Source organism: Uloborus diversus, chromosome 9 (genome assembly GCF_026930045.1).
Source record: "Uloborus diversus isolate 005 chromosome 9, Udiv.v.3.1, whole genome shotgun sequence".
Taxonomy (NCBI): domain Eukaryota; kingdom Metazoa; phylum Arthropoda; class Arachnida; order Araneae; family Uloboridae; genus Uloborus; species Uloborus diversus.
In genome coordinates this window covers 157,323,627-157,345,492 of record NC_072739.1, presented here as the reverse complement: position 1 = coordinate 157,345,492, position 21,866 = coordinate 157,323,627, and the positions used below count along the sequence as shown (strand labels likewise).

The window sequence follows — 21,866 nt, the reverse complement described above, 5'->3', positions numbered from 1 at the left end:
TATGAAAAATAGCTTGACATGTAACAAGAAGGGGTAAGTGAAGTATGTCACTTTGTGCCACAGCAGAGGGGGAGAAGGGTCAAGCATGTAGAAAATAATCTTAAAAAGTGTGACATCATTTAGGGGCGCCTCCAAGAACTATTTTGTTTTGGGAAGGGTGGTCCACATTTAATATTGGTTTGCAAAAAGGGTCTGTTGGCTATAAAGTTGGGGAAGCCCTGCTCTAATTCATTGCTTATTACTACTTCTATAAGATTCAGTATTTTATATTTTACCTTCTGGTAAAGTGAGTGGTGTAGATCATATTGTAAAAATGATTGATTTGACACGAATCACCCTGTAGAAGTCAGTAATGTAACAAAATAGAAACTTGGTTGATTCAATTCATCAATTTTTACACTAAGCATAAGACAAACAGTTCAGAAAATATCTAGCACAAAAAAACAAAATTAGGATTTATGACAAGGAATTAAAGTTGTTCGACACTAATTGAAGGTGATTGTATGGTAAAAGCCTAATATAGCATATGGCGTAGCGTAAATAGAAGAATTGCATGTAATTCGCCTCAGTAAAACAAATTCTACATGGAATTGACTAAAATTTGACAAAAAGTGCAAAAGAGAATTAGAATCGGGGCAATCCATAAATTGGAATACATTTATGAAAACTAGTGTCACACATGACAAGGGAGGGGGAGTAAGATGAAGTATGAGTACTTAGTGAAAAGGGGAAGGGAGTCAAAATCGTTTTAAAAAGTGTCACATCATTTACAGGCAGCTCAACCAGGAGAAAAATGGAAAGTTATGTTTTCTGGTCAGAAGGAGAGAAAATAGTGAAAAATGTAAAAATCTTCTATCAAAAACAACAGTTGATTGGGTATGTAAGCCCATATGCAGCTTAATTCCAAATCTGACTAATACTTGACAACTTTATTATGATATTATGAGTTATCTCCAACTAAGTTAAGTAATCCCTATAATTAAAATTTAACGTCTACATAGGTTGAAAACATTAAAAAATTATCATTTAATTTTTGTTAAAAAATTTATCATACTTACAGATCTAGATTGCATTGAATTTTCCTCCCATGGCATCTTTAGCCTATTTGAAGAAAATTCATCCCGTATCCTCTGAATATCTGTGATATTCGAAGATCCTAAAGAATTAAATCCATGAACTAAAGACTGCTGTGCTCCTATTCTGTTAGAAGGCGACATATTCTGTGGTGCTGTAAAGTCATATAAACTAGAACCAGGGTAGTGGAACTTAGAATTTGTGAAAGACCCTGAATAAAATGCTGCTGCTGCCTGTAAAAATGAAAACAAATAAAAGATGGGTTTCCAACAATAGCTGAAGAGTATAAATATGTTATTTAAAAGTTAAAAATAAATAAGACAAGCATTACTGAAAACAATCGAGTTCAAGGAGGGTCAAAATTTCTTCTAAACCCAGAAATCAATATTTCAGAAGAGATTTTTTAAACAATTTTTTAAACATTATTATACATGAAATACACCGCCAGCACAGTCATTTCCAGCCCAGGACTGCAGTTTCGTGCTTATTAGCACTCATCAGCCCGGCATAGGAAAGTGACTGAGCTGGAGATGGAAAAACTCTTAAGGAAGCCAAGAGTGCCAAACAAACTGGTAGCTAATATAGAATTAGCGCAGACCAGACGAGTGACCGAAACAATGGTTCGGTTTAACTCGAAGTCCTCGGCTGGAAATGACTGAGCTGGCGGTGTATTTCATGTATTTCTGCTTTTGCCCTGGCTATTGGCGGAAATTTACTGAATATACAGCATTATAGTTGAACTAAAAAAGAAATATTAATTTAAAAATTAAAATAAATAATAATTTAATTCCATGATTTTAACCCCTGTACATGCAAATATGCAGCATTGTTTTAGGTTTTGAGAGACATGTTAAATTTATATTTGCTGTACAGAAAAGAGTATTTACTTCGGGGCTTATCAAATTAGATTGAATGAAGTTTTTACTTTGATCAATAAATCTGAATCTAAACTAAATAAAAGTATACTTTGGCATAATGTAGATCGAGGGGTGGTCAACAGGTTGAATGCAACTGAGTGTCAAAACTCTTCTTGTGTTAGATTTCTGTTGCAATATTTAAAATGTACTGTTAAAGCAAACAAAATATATATATATAAAAAATTTTCTTTCTCTTTACACTAAAAAATTTTTAAAATTTTGAACATAGAATATGATGTATTGTCAATGTGCAAAAAGTTAATGACAAGCGAGTTGGTTTCCCTTGACATTGATTACCTATTACTTACTTTGTCTAATGAATGGTCAGCCTGAGTGAGAGATGATGAACCTAATTGTAAACTATGAGATAAAGAACCTAAAGGAGATGTAACAGGTGGGGATAAATTAGTTAGCACTCTATCATGAATGTCACCACTACAAGGAATATTTACTGGAGCTGAAGCACCTAATAAACCTGTAAAAGTAAAATTTTATTATTTTATTTACGCATAAAACATTGCTAATATTTCATTTTAAAAACTTAAATTAAAAAAAAATCCATTTAAAAAAAATGCACACGCAAAAAAAGGAGAAATGTCCGGAAACTTTGAAGCCACAGAAAAAAGTTTTTCTGAAAAAATCAATTTATCATGAGTTAAAATGTAGTTTAACAGTTATATTTTGTTAAAAAATTAAAAACTTTGAAATCAGCGTCCGAAAATCTATCATAATCAGCTATTGGTTGCAGGCCTGTGTTATTAACAAAAGTTGAGGAATAGAGAGCAGGGTTGGCAAAAACCCGGGTTTTTTTAAAAAAGCCCATGGACCCAGGGTTTTTGGGGTTTTTTTAAATAAAACCCAAAAAAACCCAACTAAAGCTGGGTTTTTTAAAAGAAATGTGGGTTTTTTTGTCTTTTTTTTAGGGAAAATGTAGGGTACTTATAGCATATTGTAGCGTAAGTATATGTACAAAAATTGTCTTGGGGTAAAAAAAAGCTGGAAAACTAGTTAAAATTCAGCGTTTTCTGAAGAAGAGTATGAAAGACAACGAAACCCAAGAATGGTGAAGTTTCAGATTTTTTAGTTTCCATGATTACCAACAGTTAAGGCAAAGTTACATCTCAAGTGATAAAATCTATTGTTCGTTTGTAATTACTACATTTTTTTTTTGCATTTTACTTTATTGTATTTCATTTTATTATGCAAAACTACTGTAGAACCTCATGTAGTTTAAATCCCTTTTTACTGAATTCCAGCTTAATCAAGACATTTCTTTGAATTGTATGTTGCCTGTTTTTCTATTTCTATGTACAGAGTAACAAATATTAAACTTTTTCGTAAGATAATGAAAATACTGTACATCCTTTTCTGTTTTCTGTCCGACCGTTTGAAAACCTGTTAATTTCTAAAAAATATACCTTGTTTATTCGAGATTTGTGACTTGTTGATTTGCAGAAAATAATTCACATGAAAGCCTTTTAGCTAGCTAGAGTAGTTTCCTCTGTATAGTCTACAAATATTGAGAAAACCAGACGTGACAGGACTTAGTCAAGATAATTTGAGTTATTTATTGACCAGTTAAAGATAAAAGTTAAATATATATTTTTCAAATCTTTGAAATATTTTTAATGCCGTTAAGAGTTAAGAAATACTATTAAAGTTCAAAATTCATTTTTTATGTCCATTGTCTGTGGTGAAGAACAAACTAAATAGAAGTTTAAATTGTAAAAGTATTTAAATTAATTAATTTTTTTAAAAACTTCTCAAAAAATTTTAAAAAAACCAAAAGTGGGCTAAATAATGGGTTTTTTTAAATGGGTTTTTTCAAAAAAACCCATTGGGTCCAACCCAATTGGGTCCAATCCGGCCAACCCTGATAGAGAGGGGATGGATTCGAATCAATCCCAATACTCTTTAAAAATCATACTGTTTGTCACATTAATTGTTGTGCATATTAATTACTTTTGAAATTTCTAAAACATAATTAGAAAATATTTTCTTACATATCTATCAGAGAGCATTGAATCTATCTAAAAAACCTGACCTTGACACAATAAAACTTTAAATTTTAGTTTAAAAAAATATTTAATTCCTTCAGAAAAATCTTGAAAAATTGGGCTAAAAAATTATATTTACTTGAATAAATGAAGTAGTTTAATTGCGGAACATGAAAATATTTGGAACTGAGGCTTGTAAAAAATATTTAAATTAACAGTAAATGTTGCTTAATACATTTTCTCATTTTCATTTCAACTTTGATTTCAACTAAATTTTGATAAAACTTGTAACACATAAATTTGCATGAAATTTTTTCCATTACGGATATTTAATCTTTTGTTCAAATAATTTGTCAATAAATCTCAAAATATTGAATGAAATGATAAATGCATCGACCCCTTACAGCGTTCCAGTTAGAGGGTATAAAGTGGGTGAGTAAATCCCACTCTCAGTTAAAATTTGAGCGAGATTTTTAAAAATTGAGAAACACTTAAAATATATATATATTCATTCCACTAAAGATTACAATTTTTAAAGACTAAGTATTACTACCCCTTATCTTGTATTGGGGAAATTTGTAACAGAGGTTTCATTGTTAAAGTATGACAGAAAATTGTCTAGTATTTTATGCATTCAGGCATGCATTCAAAAAAATTGAGCTCATAATAATTTATCTAATGAAACAAGCAAGCCGAGGACTGCTGATGGCCTTTGAAAAAAGTGAGAAAGGTGACAAATTTGAAAACAAAGGTGACTAAAAGGTGACAAAAAAGTAACTAAAAGGTGACCAAAAGCAATTTGTTAAGAACTCAAAGAACAGAAAAGGATTATTTACTGATTTGATACCCTTTTTACTGACTTTTACCAAAATAGCCTATATGCTTTTTGTAAAGATTTCTACAGTTTTACTTTCAATAGATGTTTTAATTTTTTCCGTTTTCTTAGTTTCTTCTTCATAATCCTTTCTTTTTTGCTCTTCTTTTTGCTTATTTCAATTCCAAATCCTTTTTCCTTTTACATTCCTCCATGTATGTTGTGTAATTTGCGTGTGCTTGTTGTGCACATTTAATCATTTCTGTACCAATTGGTAAAGAAAACAAATGAGGATATTCTTTTTTATAGTGTCTTTAACTATAAGTATGCTGTTTAAAAATCTTTCAGTCCTTGCTGTCTTATTTTCACCAAAAAGCTGCTTTGTAATGGAAAATAGTCTTTCAATGTCAGCATTACCATGTGATAATGCAAGTGAAGCTTTTATCACCTTAGAAAAATTAGGAAACTTTAGATCATTGGAAGTTGAGTCCTTTTTCGAAATGTGCTGCTGCCAGTAGATATCAATGGTTTTGTTTTCTGATGCTTTATCATCTTTTTCCAGCTGCAAAAGTTTCCATTCATCTTGCAACCTATCGAGTGGAACATTAAAAGGCATGATTTTGGCAACCTTTATCAAATCCTTACAGCTTCTAGATTTACTTCTCTCTTTTGGATCCAAAAATTTAAAACTTTTCAGTAACCCGCTTGATATGCAACCTTTTTCTGTTACATACTTGCATGAAGTCACACAATGCTTTTTAACAGCTTTTAAAAACCAAACCTTTTCATTTTCTTTCAGTTTTGACAGTTCATCTGTCACCTCTCCACTAACGAGATCTTCAAGAGGTAGTCTGTTACCAACTGCAAACAGTTCATCCGTGTCCAGGGCTGGATTTAGGGGAGGGCAGGCGGGGCTACTGCCCCGGGGCCTCCACAACAAAGGGACCCCCCTCAAAAAATTTTTTACAAAATATCCTAACTTTCACGGGTCAGGGGATGTATTTACTATTAAAGTGCTGATCGAAAATATTGGATATATACATATATATCAAAATATTTGGATATATATCAAAGTATCGGATATTTTCGAAAATATGATCTTTTCGAACCCTGATTAGGGGCCTCCACACTTCCAAATCTGGACCTGTCCGTGTCTACGTTTGAAAAATCAACTTTCTTTATGACAGAGGCTTTTATAACCCGATCCATAAAAGTCTGAACAATGGTCTCTATTTCTTGGTACAATTTATGTATCATAGGCACTTGGCATTGAAAGCGTTTCGTGAACTGCATAAACAAATCAGCAGATGAAAAGATAAAATGCAGCTCAGCTTTTATAGAAGGTCTCTTTAAAGCATTTGCAACAGCTTTATATGACCTGCATTGCATAGCTGAATTCGTTTTTAAAGGCACATGTTTAAAAAAATAATACTGAAGAGCATCCCACTGTTCCAGTAGTCTGTCTGCTGCAGGTCCAAGGGTAAGCCAATGGGTAGTTGTGTGTTTCAGGAACTTGTGATGAGGTGTATTTAGTTGAGCTTGCACTTCTTCAAAGTCCTCCTAACGGGGAGGCCAACCATCAAAACAGCTATAAGTACTAAGAAGAAGTTCAGATGCTTCTTCACCTAAATACTGCAATGCTTTGACATACGCATTATGCATTGTATGAATACTGCAAGTACCAATATTTATTAGTCTTTTTTCTCGTGTCTCAAGGATAATAGTGTCAAACAACCTAAAAACCTTTTTATTAACATAAGGACCATCTGAGGCAAGCATGAGACATTTATTCATGGATAATTATTCTCGGTAAGTGCTTCACATAGCTTCTCAATCGAAATTTCACCAACTGCCCTGCCCAAGAAGAAAGTTTTGAGATGTCTTGTTGTGATGCAACATTGGCTTTCAGATCAATATATTACTGTTCGTTGCAGTTCTTTTTTGTCTTTGACATTGGTAGTTTCATCAAAGCTCAAAGTATAATAGGATAAACATGCTCCTTATTTTCGGGAATGTATGTTAAAAGAAGCAAGTCCATCTGTAGAAGGGATAGAAAGACTAGTTCTGCTCATAGGGTGCAATTACAAGCAATAAAAAAAATTCCCCCGACTTCCCAGTAGCATAGCTATTTTTCTTAAACAACAAGGTGGGGGGGGGCATATTTAAGGCTATTTTTTTTTATTAATTTCACTGTTAAAGCTATCATTCAGATACTTTTCAAAGATTTAATTATTTTGAAAAAAAAAACCTAAGACACATTTCAAGAAAGGTGAGAAAGGTGACAAAAGTTGCAAAAGGTGACTAAAAGTAACCAAATTTTCAAAAGGTGACTAAAGGTGAGAAAGGTGACCGACTCCTCGGCCTGACAAGGGAAAACTTTTTAGCAGACATTTTACTCAAGTTAGTTAGCTCCTAAATTAATAACACACTTTTTGTTGGAGCTAATGTTATTTCTTATTCATTCAGAGCTATTTAAATGTCACCTTAAATACACTGAATATATACAAGTTTTAATCTTCTACCTTTTGTTAATGAATAATTTTTTTTTTTTTTTGAACTTGTAAAATCAAAAGATTCTTCAGTCACACCATTTGGAAAAACTATTATTATTCTCTTTTTTTTGTTGAGGTGAAGAGATATGTTTTTGAAAGAATTAAAGCAAAGTGTAATAAATAAATTCAAAAACGAAATTTTTGCCCTTGCTTTTTGTATAGAAAGAGTACTCACAATTTTTAAGTTGTTAATGGAACAACTTCTTTCAAATCAGAGTTTCGTTCATTTTTTAGTCAATCTAGAGTTACTGTGCTAATTCTTGTGGATCATTGCAGTAAAAAAAGAGGGTTCAGCAAAATCAGGGTCGTCTTGAAAATTGCCATTTGAACTTTTTCTGCTCTGTATGGGTTTTTCTTCCTTTGTACTTGCTATTAGTGGTTCAATTTAACAAAAATGACAAAATCGCGAGCAAATCCCGCATAATTTCTTTTTTTGGGTAAGGTTTCTTTTAAAAATGTGCGATTCTCATGCTCTACCGGGAATCTTGCCCTTCATTATACCCTGCATTTGGATATACACTACTTTTCATCTGTCTCTCGAAAAAAAAGAATTTTTCTTTAAGTGAGACAGACCCCTAAAATAGTAAAAGCACAATATTTCCCATGAAAATTCTTTTCTTCCCTTTACAGCCAAAAATGATGGAGGGCAGTGTACTATTTTGAGCTTATAAAATTTTAAGAAATAATTTGGACTACAGTTTCGCCAAAAAAAAAACACTGAAATATTTTTAATTTTCTTATTATTTTGTTTTCAAAGCATTTGGTAAGATTATTTTTTTATTGTTTTTTCTCAGAAATTCAACTTGATGTAAGAACAGGCTAGATTTATTATAAATGCACATATGTTACTTGAAGGTAAGCAAGATCAATATTTTTGAAGACCTCAGCAGTATCGAGATTTTTATTGTCTATTGACAATGCAACATACTGAGGGGTTACTGTAATAAATATATGTTCCTAGTATGACGCTTAAAACATATCCAAAAATTGTATTTAATAACCTTATTAACGAGACATAAAATTTTTATAAAGGAAAAACTTACTTGACCCACTTATTCCTGTTATAGAATTGCTTCCAGAAACAGAATCATTAATTAATTCCCTATTTAAAGATGCTTCTACATTAATGTCTTCTATATTTAAATCATCTAATGCATTTCCTACAAAAATTCAAACATTTCAATTAATTACTTCAATTTTACAAATGTTACAGATAAATGAGTTGCATTTGTTTACAAGTGAAAAATAAGACATCAAACTGGACAATTTATTATAGAATAACTGGCAAATTAATTAAAAAAAAAAAAATAAATAAATAAAAAAGATTTTAGAATCTTCTTATACTTTTAAATCTACATCAATGACAAAAATAACAGTGTAGGACATGAAATATGAATGACTTTTGACAGTAAGCTAAGGATTCATGGTGTTAGAAGTACAAATGGTATTGTCTAGTTCTGTAATCAGTTCCTCCTTCATTCCAATGAAATAAGTCATACTTCAAAATGTTCACTTACGGATATGAACATTTTTTCTTAATAATTTTTAGCACTACTTTAATAATCTTATAGCAATTGGTATTTCCATTATTTAATAGACTTAGACAAATCTAATTTTTACATAATTTATAGAGGATACTTAGCGTTTCTTTTTCATTTTTTTAAAAAGAGTATTTAAATCATTGTATTGCATAGCTGGTCAACATTCTTGAATAATCAATATTTCAGAGATTTCTTCAAAACTAAAGTTTCTCAGACATTTTGCAATGGCATATGAAACATGACCCCAAAATTTTACACAATATTCAGATAATAAGTCAAAAACTACAGTTCTTTTTTTCTTTAACAGTTGAAAAGTGTTAAAGTTAATGAGGAATGAAAAAAATCACCCTTTTTTAAAAAATTATGCAAGATATTGGATAAATTTGTTCTTTTTTAAGCCAAAAATTTATTTTTCATGTAACAAAAAAAATGTCTAATTAAAGTGATGTGAAATCCTTGAGCTATTTTTAAATGAACTACTGAACCATCCTGATCACAGTAACTCTAATTTCTGACTGAATCGAAACAAAATTTGTTGCTTCATCAAAATAATTTATACTAAAACTCTGTTATAACTTATTTTAGAAATATAATTCAATTTGAGATCTATAGTAACTGATAAAATTTTCTAGATAAAAATACAGTTCACACTCTCTAATCTGAACACTCTCTAACTAATTGGAACACCCTAATATTTCAAACAAATTTTGATGATCACGGCAAATACATATGTACTACTCAGTCTTCCTCAATAATGAAAACCACATAATAATCTAAACACTTTTATTCGGTCCCATGAGTGATCAGAATAGAGAGAATCAACTGTATTCATTTAAATTACAATCAAAAATACACATCACACACTAATAACTGCTAATACCAAAAATTAAATATCTGATAATAAAATTAAAAGTTCAAATTATCTTTTTCAGCTCTATTGAATGTAATCCTATCTCAATGTATTATTCATCAATGCAGGTTGGATAGTAGAAGGCTTCCAGGGAATTTTGAATAAAATTTCTGAATTAACGCAAAATTTTACTAAGTCATATATGTTGGTTAAAATGATATGCTACTATTTTTTCAAATATAAAAATTGCACTCTAGAGTACACTTCATGAAAAGGTAGAACACTAATGAACACCCTGATATATATAACAAAATATAAACCCTAATATTTAACAAATTCCATTTGAGCTTGTAAGCAAAATTTATCAAAATTTATTTGTGAAACTGCAAGATTTCATAATTACAGTTTCACAAAATAAATAAATAAATAAATCATTCAGCAGAACTATTTCAGGTAGTACAAATAATATTAAGTATGCTAATTTAATTTTAATTTAAAAAAACTTTGGAAATCATAATATTTCTTAAAACCAGTAACAAAATTAAAATAATAAACATACCAACAACTGATTCTACAGTGTCAGCTGCAGGATAAAAAGATGTTGCTAAAGGGGACATAGTTTTCATAGAGCTTGATAAATGACTTAAGGAAACATCACATGCTAAGTGAATACTTTGCTTTCGGCGAGCTTTTTCCATTGAATCTAATTTAGGATCATCATCTATTGCTTGCAACTGACGCCGTATGCATGCCTAGAAGATAAGATATTTGGTTATTTACAAACTCAGCAAATCTTCCCAAATGTAATAAGCATAAACTAAGAAAATTAACATATAATATAGATAGACTAGCTTTTACCCGAGGCTTCGCCACATTGGTGTAGTTTTTTTTATCGATTCAAGTTAATGTTCAACATAGGCAGAGGCCAAATAGTTACAGAAAAAATGGTTTGTCCCCAGTTTTTGTAATGGCTGTAGCATCAAGATTTTTGAACACTTGTCCCAATCACGATATTATAACTCTGCCTATCGAATAAGTTTTAATATGCTATTTTGTTTAATTTCATTTTCTATTTTTGCAATTAAAAGCAGCATAAAAATGCAAAATAATAAATCCAAGTCCGTTATTTATTGCCAAAGGACCACAATACCCATACTTTTGTCAGAGACTCGCCAAGTTTATAAAACTGCGTAAAATGTTTGCTTTATCTATATTTGTGAGATATTATTTTTAATTCCAAACAGAAGATGCTATAAAGAAAATGTTTTACACGTATTTGGCCCAACCTGCCGAAAAATAAATCTTTTTTCAACGGTAACTGGGGGTAGGGGGCAGAATATCTTTCTTAATATAGTTAAAAGATTATTGTACACTAGAGGATCTGACAGATGTTGTTCCTTTCAAACTTTGTAAATTGAAAAGTTCCAGCTGCAAATTCCGCTATATGAAAAAGAACAAAGAATATCGTTTAAAAAAATGATAAAGGTAAAAACAGGTCTCTGAATAAGAGAACTATTATTCAGTATACTCCCCTCCCAATGTAAAATAAACACATTCTTCAACTAAAATGACTAAACACTCTTTAAAATGAAAAACAATTCTTTTCAATTCGAAAAATTTTGCCAACCAAACAAAAAATACAGTAAATTACATTAACAGTATCTTTAAAATGTAAATAAATGATCATGCAACTCTATTGCTTATATCCAAAGTCGCCAAGCCACCACGTTACTGTAATCTAGCCGATCAGTGAGCAAAGTTAACTCCAACCGATTAGCGGTCCGATTTTTTAAACAAAACTTTTAAAACTTCATATATTGTCGAATTTATTCTTTCCACCAAAGATAAAGATCTTCCACTGCACTGATCTTTTGTGTACAGAACAACCCTGTTGTAATTTATCAGAATGATAATTAAATTTGTTTCATCTTTAAGTTCCATCACCTTTTCCTTTAATGATGTAGATTAGTTAGATAATCCTTAAAGTCTTCTTGACATTGGTGGCAGATGGATTTGAGACACGAAACAAATGTTGCTAGGTACGGTACTTTCTGATCATTTGGTTAGGAAAACCTAAGGCACTGATCCGGTCACATGGTTTATCTACGACGACAGAACGCATGCCACACACTTTAAAATATATCACGTGACCTAAAATCATTGCTTTCAAGAGAAATGAAGGCTTCACTCTCTCTCTCTCTCTAAGTTTTATCTACTCTCAATTGACATATCACAGTAGGAAATTTCATTAAAGACAGCCGAGCTGGCTTTCTTATTGTCCTTTGGCAACGGGTTAAATATTTATTTCAGTTCTGGCTCAACAATAGGTTAAAATAAATATTAATCATTTGAGGGATATAACCATCCAATGTGTTAATTAATTAACAAAAAGTTTCCGATTCGATCCATCGTGCTTATATAAAACATGCTCCCCACAACAATTTGATCAAAATTAGTTCAGTCGTTTAAAAGCCTTACGGTGACAAACGTCCGCTCGGAAGATTTTTATATATTAAGACGAGCAGTACCCGCACAGCAATGCCCGTGCTAAAAATTTAATTTAAGTACGTTGTATAAAAAAAATTGACCCCCTCCCCCTCTGATGTGAAATGATCATTTTTCTTTGTATAAAATGCGTACACATCTGTTCAAATATATATATATATATATATATATATATATATATATATATATATATATATATATATATATATATATATTAATGTTTCTTTGGAATTTAAAACTTTTTGTCAAATTATTAAATTAGATTTAGTTGTTTTAAAACTAGTGAGTGAAGAGGTTTTTACTGCAATTTAAAATATTTCGTCAAATATACAATAAAAGATATCAAATAATATCTTTCAAATGTAAAAATAGTTCAGCAACTCTATTGTTTATCGCCAAACTTGCCCAGCAACCACGCTATCATAATCCATCCGTCTAACAAAAAAAAAATATTCAGTGGAACATTCAAAAATCGTCAGAAAAAAAGAAAATATCGTACATTTCAATCCGATAAAAACAAATCAAAAGTTTCTTTTCTTTCAAAACAATGAATTACATTTATGGTTGCTTTAAAACAATAATCCTAGACTGAACTGTTCAGCGCCTAAGCGACCACGCTACTGGAATTCAGCCCTTTTGCGAGTGAAGCAGATGTTTTTTCTTTGGCAATAATAAACATTTCTCCAAACAAACAAATAAGTATAAAATCACATTAACAGTAGCTTTCAAATCTTTATATATTAAAAGCTGTGTTGCCCGGCTTACCTAGAGAATAAAAATTGTGTCATGTGACATATATTCAACAATCAGGCTTAAATAAAAGAAAAAAAAACACCCATATGCAAAATTACCCTCCCAAACAATGATGACACATATTAAAATACTTTTAAGAAATTAAAATGCGAAAGATGGATTTTAAAAGCTTAACCATGGAAACACGAAATAAAATAAGTTAAAGAAATTAAATGCAAAATAAGGAAAGAAACAACGGATTCAAAAAGCGTAACCGTGGAAACGAGAAAATAAAATGGGTGACAACCTGAATCAAAATGACATTTTTCGAACTTGACTTAAAATAGCTTGCAACTTTTTTTCCCTTGAAGATAGAAGCTAAGTTTTTCGACCATAGGTTGAGAGAGATAAAAAATGTTGCTTTTTCCAACGGAGTCAAAAAGAAAATGGTGAGAAGATTCCTTCACTTTTTATTGATAGATTTAACAAAGAAAGTAGTGCCTAAATTTCAGCTAAGCCTAAAAACGTTCGGGCGAAAAACGCAAATTACTCCCGCCGTAATTAAGTTAGAGAGTTAAAACAAATTTTTTAGAATGCGGAAAATTCTACCCTTTTCAACGATACATAATATTAATATGTGCAAGTAATTTATCACTCCCATATTCGTTAATTTATGCGAAATTTGGGCCTAAATTGAAATAAAAAAAATAACTATCGTTTTTTTTGTTTTTTTTTTTCGAATTATAGCCTATGTTACTTAGTAAGAAAGCACCTTTCATATAGTGAAGGAATGTCTCAAATTGGTGCAGTGGTTCCGGAGATTACCTCGAATATATAAACACACAAAAATCTGCATTCTCTCTTTATAATATTTGTACAGATAAAAGTAATGCTTGCCTCTCTGTCTTCCCTTTCAGAACCAGGTGCCTTAGGGTAGTGTGTCATAGAATCACCAGAATGATTTGTTGAGGAACTATATGATCTTGGCCTGCTTATCGGAGTTGGTAAAGGATGATTTGAAGAAGGGTATTGATCTAAAGCATTTGGCTGCCAAAAAAAACCATGTTGATATATTTTCAAATCTTTAATGTTTAACATTTTAATCAATGCATAATTTGCCATTTTGAAACAATGCATTTATAAACATCAGAAAATTTAATTCATCTCTTGGAAATTATCCTTAAATAATTCAAGACAAAAGTTCTTTATACCTGAACTTCAGGCAAAGAGTTAGAAGTACGATTTGCATTTTCTTGATCTTGCTCTGCCGCTGTTAGGTCAGTTTTTTGAATTTGGGCCTCGTCTTGATTTTCCTATTTGAGAAAGAAGTTTTAAATAATGGTGCATTTTCTTATGCATGCATGATAAAATTATGCTAATAAATTAAGTACAAATTAATTTTAAATGAGAGAGAAATATCAACATGCAAAGGTTCAATCCAGAGTAAAGTTTAGAGGTAAGATGAAAAAATATCGTTAAGAAAAATGTACTACCATATGAAAGGTAAGAAATCAGACCTTTCAGCATTTGAAATTTCATTTTAGACAAACATGGAACACAATGAGGGGTGGGGATTTAGGGGCCCACTAGAATTCTTGGATTTATATCGATCAATATCACCAATTATAGTATGGTACTATACACTCAGAAAACTTTGGCATAAACTGCCACGCTAAATACAAAAAAGACTGCAACTGAGCTCAAAATGAGAAAATGTTTTTCAGAGTTTCATGCTTCCATATAATTTTTGCCACCAATTTATTATGGGATTATTGCTTTACGTTAAATTTCACCTTCATTGTGTCAAGCAGTTGAAGGATCATCATGCAACTTACATAAAGTGGCAATAGCAATTAATAAATTCTAAGTTAGTTCTTATAACAAGAAAGAAATGTGCGAGTTTAGATCAGAAAATAAGCCGACAGAGTGGTGTAGTGGTTAGACGCTGGTCTCTTACACCCAAAGGCTTACGTCCTGGCTCCAAAGGGTGGATTTTCAAGATGCAGAAAATCAACAAGCGTCCATCACGTATGATTATGCGGCATGTAAAAGATCCCTCGAGTACTTGTTTGGCACGGAGTATCTCTTGGTAAAATTAAAGTCCCAATGCTGTTTTGCATCAAATACAGCCCAAGTGCCTCCATCTTGTGCAGAAAATTGGCATCCAAATTCTTATGGCAACAGTGGTGCCACGTGAAAGAGTGATTGCTATGCCGGGGGATTGCACTAGGTGTGCAAAAGGCAGTACCTATACCGCAGTCCCATTAGAAAGAAAAAAAAAAGATCAGGGAGAAAAAAATAGTTCATAATTTGTCATATTTAAAATTAAAAAAAAAACTTTGCCTATGCAAGAGCATTTTCATAAAATTCAGTATTCTATACTTTTTTCAAACAATATCATAGTTATGAAATCTAAAAAGAAAAAAGTACTAACAGGAATGTGTTGATTTTGTGTGCTTGTTGATGGGGGCAGGGCACTAGATAAAATTGCTGCTAAATCTGTAGTGTGGTCAGGTCCTAAATCTCGGACTGCTGATATTTCCTCTGAAAAAAGGAAAACATAGTTAGAACCCAAAACAAAACAATAAAATAATTTATTTTTAAAAAATATCTTACTTACTATCTACATGAGCAAAAGCACAGAAAGGACCACGGGGACAATATCCAGTTTGTAAAATATCATTGCACTTTGTGGATTTGTAAATCTGAAAATCCATAGAATGTTAAGCTTTGTACAACAGTTAAAACAGAAATAAAAATTAAAATAATATTTTTAAAAAATGTTTTATAATTACTTAAATTACACAAAAAAAAAAAAAAAAAAAAAAAATGGGAAGGAGGATTAAACTAAATATCAAAAATGAATGCATGCACATATTAATTTTAGAAAGCTGGAATCCCTACATTAACGTGTTTTCTAGATAGAACTATAATTAACTTCCTATAATTCAACTGTTTCGTATTTACCGATGATATTCTAAAAAGTATTAAAAATACGAAGCAGTTTAGAGGTCCACCTTAGAACTAATATATAGTTAATTTTAATACATCCTATTGATGATACAAGAGGTCTTGTATGCTTTTGTTAACCTTTATGAAGACATACAGAATATTTAGCAATTTGCATGTATATAAAGCTTAGTTTTATCACTACGAAAAATTCTCAGAGACTTATCAATGTTTAAATATGCAAATTTATATACAAGTTTTGTTGCTCTGCATAGAAAAAAACAAAATAGAAATTCAAAACAGAAATGCAAAGGATATATATTTATTAATAAATAAATTTGATTATGATAATGATTTATCATCTTTAAAACAGTTTGTAAATCTATCCTACAACAGAATCTTTTAAAATCACTGACATCTAATAAACCATGAAAACAAAACTATTTGAAAACACATTATGTAGCGAGAAGCAACGGTTGTAAGAGCCAAAAGTAAAAATTTCGAAGTGATTAGTAGAAATGGTAGGAGAACCGTTCCTCTGTTTTGAAGCAAGAGATGATACTAATAGTCCCAGTAGGTGCTGTGTTACAAAAAGATTTTGAAAAACATTTCTATAAAAGCTTAACTAGGATCTGGATTTTAACGTATTTTATATAAAACATTAAAATGGTCACATGTCTCTCTTTGCTTTTCACTGGGTCAATTTCTCTTTATTACAAAAACTCTTAAGGAATAAAAATTTAATAAACACCTCTGGATGAAATTGTTGTTCTGTACGTGTATGACAATAAGGACAACCATCGCCATTTTCACAATTTGCAGGGTCTCCCCACTCATCTGCTTGCTTCACATTAGGGCAAGGGGTTGATCTGCAATATGCAAATTAACATAAGCATAGAACTTTAGTGAGCAAAATTAAAGTACTACATCAAGGAGGGAGAAAAAAGAAGAAATGATTAAATTGCACACCATATATACATCTATTCATATAATATTTTTTTCACCCTTTAACTTAACTGTGCATCAATTCTACTTTGTTTTTTACACTCTGTGGCAGTAGGAAAACAAATTATAATAATGGAGAGAAAGTTTCCAGTCTTGAATGTTCTATAGTAGACGTTCCAAAACTTTTCAAAGCAATGGCAACCTTTGAATAACTAAAATTTTCTCATGCACCCTAATAATTTACCTCTATTATAAATCTACTTATCTATATATGAGCATACATTTATTTATTTATATCCTAACTAGCTGTCTGGCCTGGTTTTACACGGTCTACCTCAAAAATAGAAGTTATGTCAAGTGATGTGTACATTCGACAATCAGGCTTGAGCAAAAAAATTCTTTCGCAACATATCGTGGAAAAATAACCAAAAAGAAAATTTTTTAAACGCTCCAATAACAAGAAAAACCTCAAAAGAAAAGTAAGAATTTTACTTGTTCACAGTAGAGAAAAAAAAAAATGCAACAGATCTTTCTTATCAACGATTTTATACAAGCTTATTAAAACTGAGATTGCGACCCAGGTGATAAATTTTGATTTAATATTGAATGTTCCATTCCTTAAAAATGCTTATAACTTTTCTCCTGGTGATTTATCACATTGGCATAGGCGGATTTAGGACTGAGTTCCTGGGGGGGGGGGGGGGCAGGATTTTTTATTTTTTTGAGCAACATTTTTATTGCCCACCCCCCACCCCCATGTTTTTGTCTGTTTCCTGTGATGCATAAATCCATGCTTTACTTTTTTATGTGTCGTTTTCATTAATGTGTGCTGACCTTAAGAGTTGGAGCTGGTATCAAGAGAGTGATTGATGCAAGGCTCCCTTTTAAGTGAGAAATAGAATATCTCCAAAATTAGGGGACCGGGGGTTTCTCCCTCAGAGGAAATTTTGTAAAATGGATATAAATTTCTACATTTTGAAGCCTTATAAAGGTTAATTGGGTAGACATAGAAATTGATAACTAGATTATATAGTTGTACAGTATTGTTCAAACTTTGTAAGAAATAGCCATTTTAAGTTTGAAAGAAAACATAAACAATAGATTTCTCATTACAACAACCCTTTTTTAATTATAAGTAATGCAGAAAACGAAAAAGAATATAGAGGTAGTGTATCCTTTTTTCCCCTGGGTAAACATATTAACAATAAGCAGTAGAAGTAATTGGAGCCCATTTTGCTTAGGATTTTCAAAACTTATCTAATTATTTTCAAGGACTCTAGAATAAATAAAATTATTTAACACACGAGCCATTCCATTTCAGATCAGGCAGGGTCTGTGACATGACCATCACCGATTTTTTTGAAAAAATTACAGTAGTTACAACTAAGGGACATATAAGGACCCATATATCCTTTAGACATCGTTTTTGAAAGTTTAGTTAGGTTTTTTGATAAAGAAAAAAATTCATTTTTGCCGCGAAAAAACTGCATTTTTACAGATTTTATGATTTTTTTTCTCCATGAAAGAAAAGTTTTTTTTACTAAACGGAGGTGGCAGTCTAAAGCCCTTATATAATAGTTTCATAAGATATTTTATTATAATCCTTGGATGCATACAGCCTCGGAAATAAAATTTGAAATTTTGAAAATTTTCAAAAATTAGCGATTTTTGAAGTTATTTTACTCAAAAAACCCATTTTTTTTTAAATCTAAAAATTGGCTCATTCGAACTCCATATAATGCTTAACAAGTGGATAAACACCACATCCCGTATTTTTTCCCATAAAATGTTTTATGATTTTTTGAAAGTGATCTTATCACCCATTGCATGCATGTAAAATAAAAATTTCTAATAATTTCAGTCACTGAAAATCTGATTATATTAATGTCTAATAGCTACAATAATGGTGCACTTTATCAGCAACAAATAAAATTTTACTGATCTTTAATAATATACTAGTATCAAACCGCTTCTGATGACCCAGTCAATTCGTCTTTTTGTACTTGGTTATGTAAATATATTTTTCTGATGATCAGCGCCTAATTGTTATGGGAGCTGAGCTCCCATACTTCCTTATTTGTTTCATTCAAATTTTTGTATATTTGACTGAATTCAGGCCACTTAAGCATTAAAATAAGTTCTGAAGATTATAGGGATCCTGCACTTCTTTTGTTAGAAATTGGATCCCTGGCTACAATAGCTACCTTTGGTGAATTGTTTGATCGCTTAAACTTACAACCATGTTCAATTGATTACTTCTCTCATAAAACAGGTGGGCTTTTTACATTCTTAAACTACAAGTGAGTTTTGCGGTTTGAATTTAGTATAAATATTCATACGTATAAAAGTAATCATACGAGGTAGGATCCAAAAATTATGTGACAACCAAAGCACGAAATTAAAATTCATCGTTTTAAATGCATTGTATTGTTCTTCCCTTTGATGGTTTCCCCTGTCGCGTAATTGAGTTGAAGAGAATGACAATTGAAAGAGAAAAAATATGATTTGTAGCTGCATATGAAAGTAACGGTGAATGCATAGCTTTGGAGACAAAATAAATTAATATTTATATAAAAAAGGGGAATATATTTAACTGTTACTGATAAAGTACATCATTATCGTAGCTATTAGTCATTAATATAATCACCAAAGGCTCTTCTATCTAAAGACTACACACAGAGTCACACAAAAAGACGAATTGACTGGGTCATCAAAAGCGGTTTGTTACTGATATATTATTAAAAGTCAGTAAGATTTTAGTTGTTCCTGATAAAGTGCACCATTATTGTAGCTATTAGGCATCAATATAATCAGAATTTCAGTTACTGAAATTATTAGACATTTTTATTTTACATGCATGCAATGGGCAATAGGATCACTTTCAAAAAATTATAAAACATTTTATGGGGAAAAATACGGGATGCGGTGTCTATCCACTTGTTGAGCATTATATGGGTTCAAATGAGCCAATTTTTAGATTTTTAAAAAGTGGGTTTTTTTGAGTAAAATCACTTCAAAAATCGCTAATTTTTGAAAATTTTTAAAATTTTAAATTTTATTTCCATGGCTGTATGCATCCAAGGATTATAATAAAATATGTTATGAAACTATCATATAAGGGCTTTAGACTGCCACCTCCGTTTAGTAAAAAAAACTTTTTCTTCATGGAGAAAAAAAATCATAAAATCTGTAAAAATGCAGTTTTTTCGCGGCAAAAATGATTTTTTTTTCTTTATCAAAAAACCTAAACTTTCAAAAACGATGTCTGGAGGATATATGGGTCCTTATTTATTTTTAGAAAAAAGAATTATTCAAATAGGTTAAATACTTTTGAAATAGTGTCCATTTGAAACAGAGTGTTTTGCCGGTTTTTTCCAAAATGGCGGATTTTGTGCAGAATTTTAATAGGCTGTAACTGAAGAAAAAAATTTTTTCTTGCAAAATCCTTTTGGGATATTTCATATGTCCCTTAGTTGTAACTACTGTATTTTTTTCAAAAAAATCGGTGATGGTCATATGACACTTTTCATACCTGCCTTCCTGATTTGAAATGGAATGACTCACTTCATTTGTACTTTCCAGTCTCTGATATTTTAGTACTTGATTGTAAATTTTTACAGTCCTGTTCTAACTTTGTAAGAAATAGCTATTTTAAATTTAAAAGACAAAAGAAACCATAGATTTATCATAACAACAACTTTTCTTCAGTTGCAAGTGGGGCAGAAAACGAAAAGAAATAGAAGTAGTGTGTATTTTTTTCCGTGCTAAACAGATAGACAATATGCAGAAGAAGTAAGATAAAAGCAATCAATACAAAAGAATTTCCAAAATACTGCATTCGGGATTGAATATTTTTGCTTATTTAATACAGGATGTGGCAAGGAGCTTAATTTGACATACTTTGGCATCCCTCCCCCTCTACCATTTATTAGAAATTTTAAAATTTAAGGTTTGTAGCCACACGTTTCCAAATGTTCAAGGTTTTCAAGCACTTAAAAATGAAATTGCTTTTTTAAATCAGTTTCCATTTTTTAAGGAACGAATCATGAATTTTTTTTTGGGAAGCTAGGGACCCACTTCAAAGCAGGGGCCCTAAGAAATAGCTTGTTCATCTTACAGGCAACTTCGGTTCTGTTTGTAATTCAGATTTTTGCTTGATTTTTTGTAATTTTTGCGAAAATTCGTCAGTTTTTACGGTTAAAGGATTTTTACGATTTTACCAATCTTTGTTAGGTTTTTATAGACTTTTATAAAATTTCAGCAAATTTTTCCAAAAATTTTGATGATTCAATCATTTAGATTTCAATAATGACGAGGACTGACTCACTTAGACTTAGATGATAATGACTTACCTTACTTTTTAAACAATATTTATAAAGTAAGTAAAATTATACTCTCCCTCTAAGTAAAAAGATTCATTTAATCAGGACACTCAGATAATTGAAATTTATTTCAATTTGCAATAGTATTTATTTTCTTTCTCTCTCTCTTAAAAAAAAATAAATGATAAAAAAAGAGAGAGAGGGAGAGAAGGGAAAAAAACTATGTTGTTTAGAATTTCTCAAAAGGCCAATTAATCTACTAAGAACATAAATATTATGCACAAATAAATACTTTAAATGTGGACACAAATCATAACGAGTAGATCATTCTGTTAGTGCGAATGGGGGGGGGTATCTTTGCTTTAGGTTCTAATTTGTTAAATTAATCTTCAATTTATTATAAGTGTTGCAGCTTAATGCATGTTTAGCCTATATTTTCATTCATACTTGCCCAAATGGTTTTCAGTCCAAAATAGTGAATTTAGACACATTTTCAGCACCCCAGTGACAGCTGTACTATTTGCATTTAATGTTCGTTTTTTTTTTTTTTTTTCCTTTTCTCCCATCAGAAAAGGACATTCCCTTTTCTCTTCATTTTCATTGAACTATTCAAAAAAGAAAAAGTCATGATTTTTTTGTTTTAAGATTTTGGAAGATGTGTTGTTACT

The 21,866-nt window shown here is 31.0% G+C and overlaps 1 protein-coding gene across 1 annotated transcript in view; it reads right to left on the bottom strand.

Annotated features, from left to right (window-relative positions):
- The window catches only part of LOC129229292 (putative E3 ubiquitin-protein ligase UNKL), a 50,176-nt gene that overhangs the window by 9,574 nt on the left and 18,736 nt on the right, over positions 1-21,866 (bottom strand). The window contains exons 5-13 of the mRNA XM_054863565.1: positions 16,683-16,800; positions 15,603-15,687; positions 15,417-15,526; positions 14,194-14,295; positions 13,880-14,029; positions 10,305-10,497; positions 8,398-8,514; positions 2,300-2,466; positions 1,059-1,307 (exon numbers count right to left, since the gene is read on the bottom strand). Coding sequence (XP_054719540.1) covers positions 1,059-1,307; positions 2,300-2,466; positions 8,398-8,514; positions 10,305-10,497; positions 13,880-14,029; positions 14,194-14,295; positions 15,417-15,526; positions 15,603-15,687; positions 16,683-16,800 — 1,291 coding nt within the window. The remainder of the gene's footprint in view (positions 1-1,058; positions 1,308-2,299; positions 2,467-8,397; positions 8,515-10,304; positions 10,498-13,879; positions 14,030-14,193; positions 14,296-15,416; positions 15,527-15,602; positions 15,688-16,682; positions 16,801-21,866) is intronic.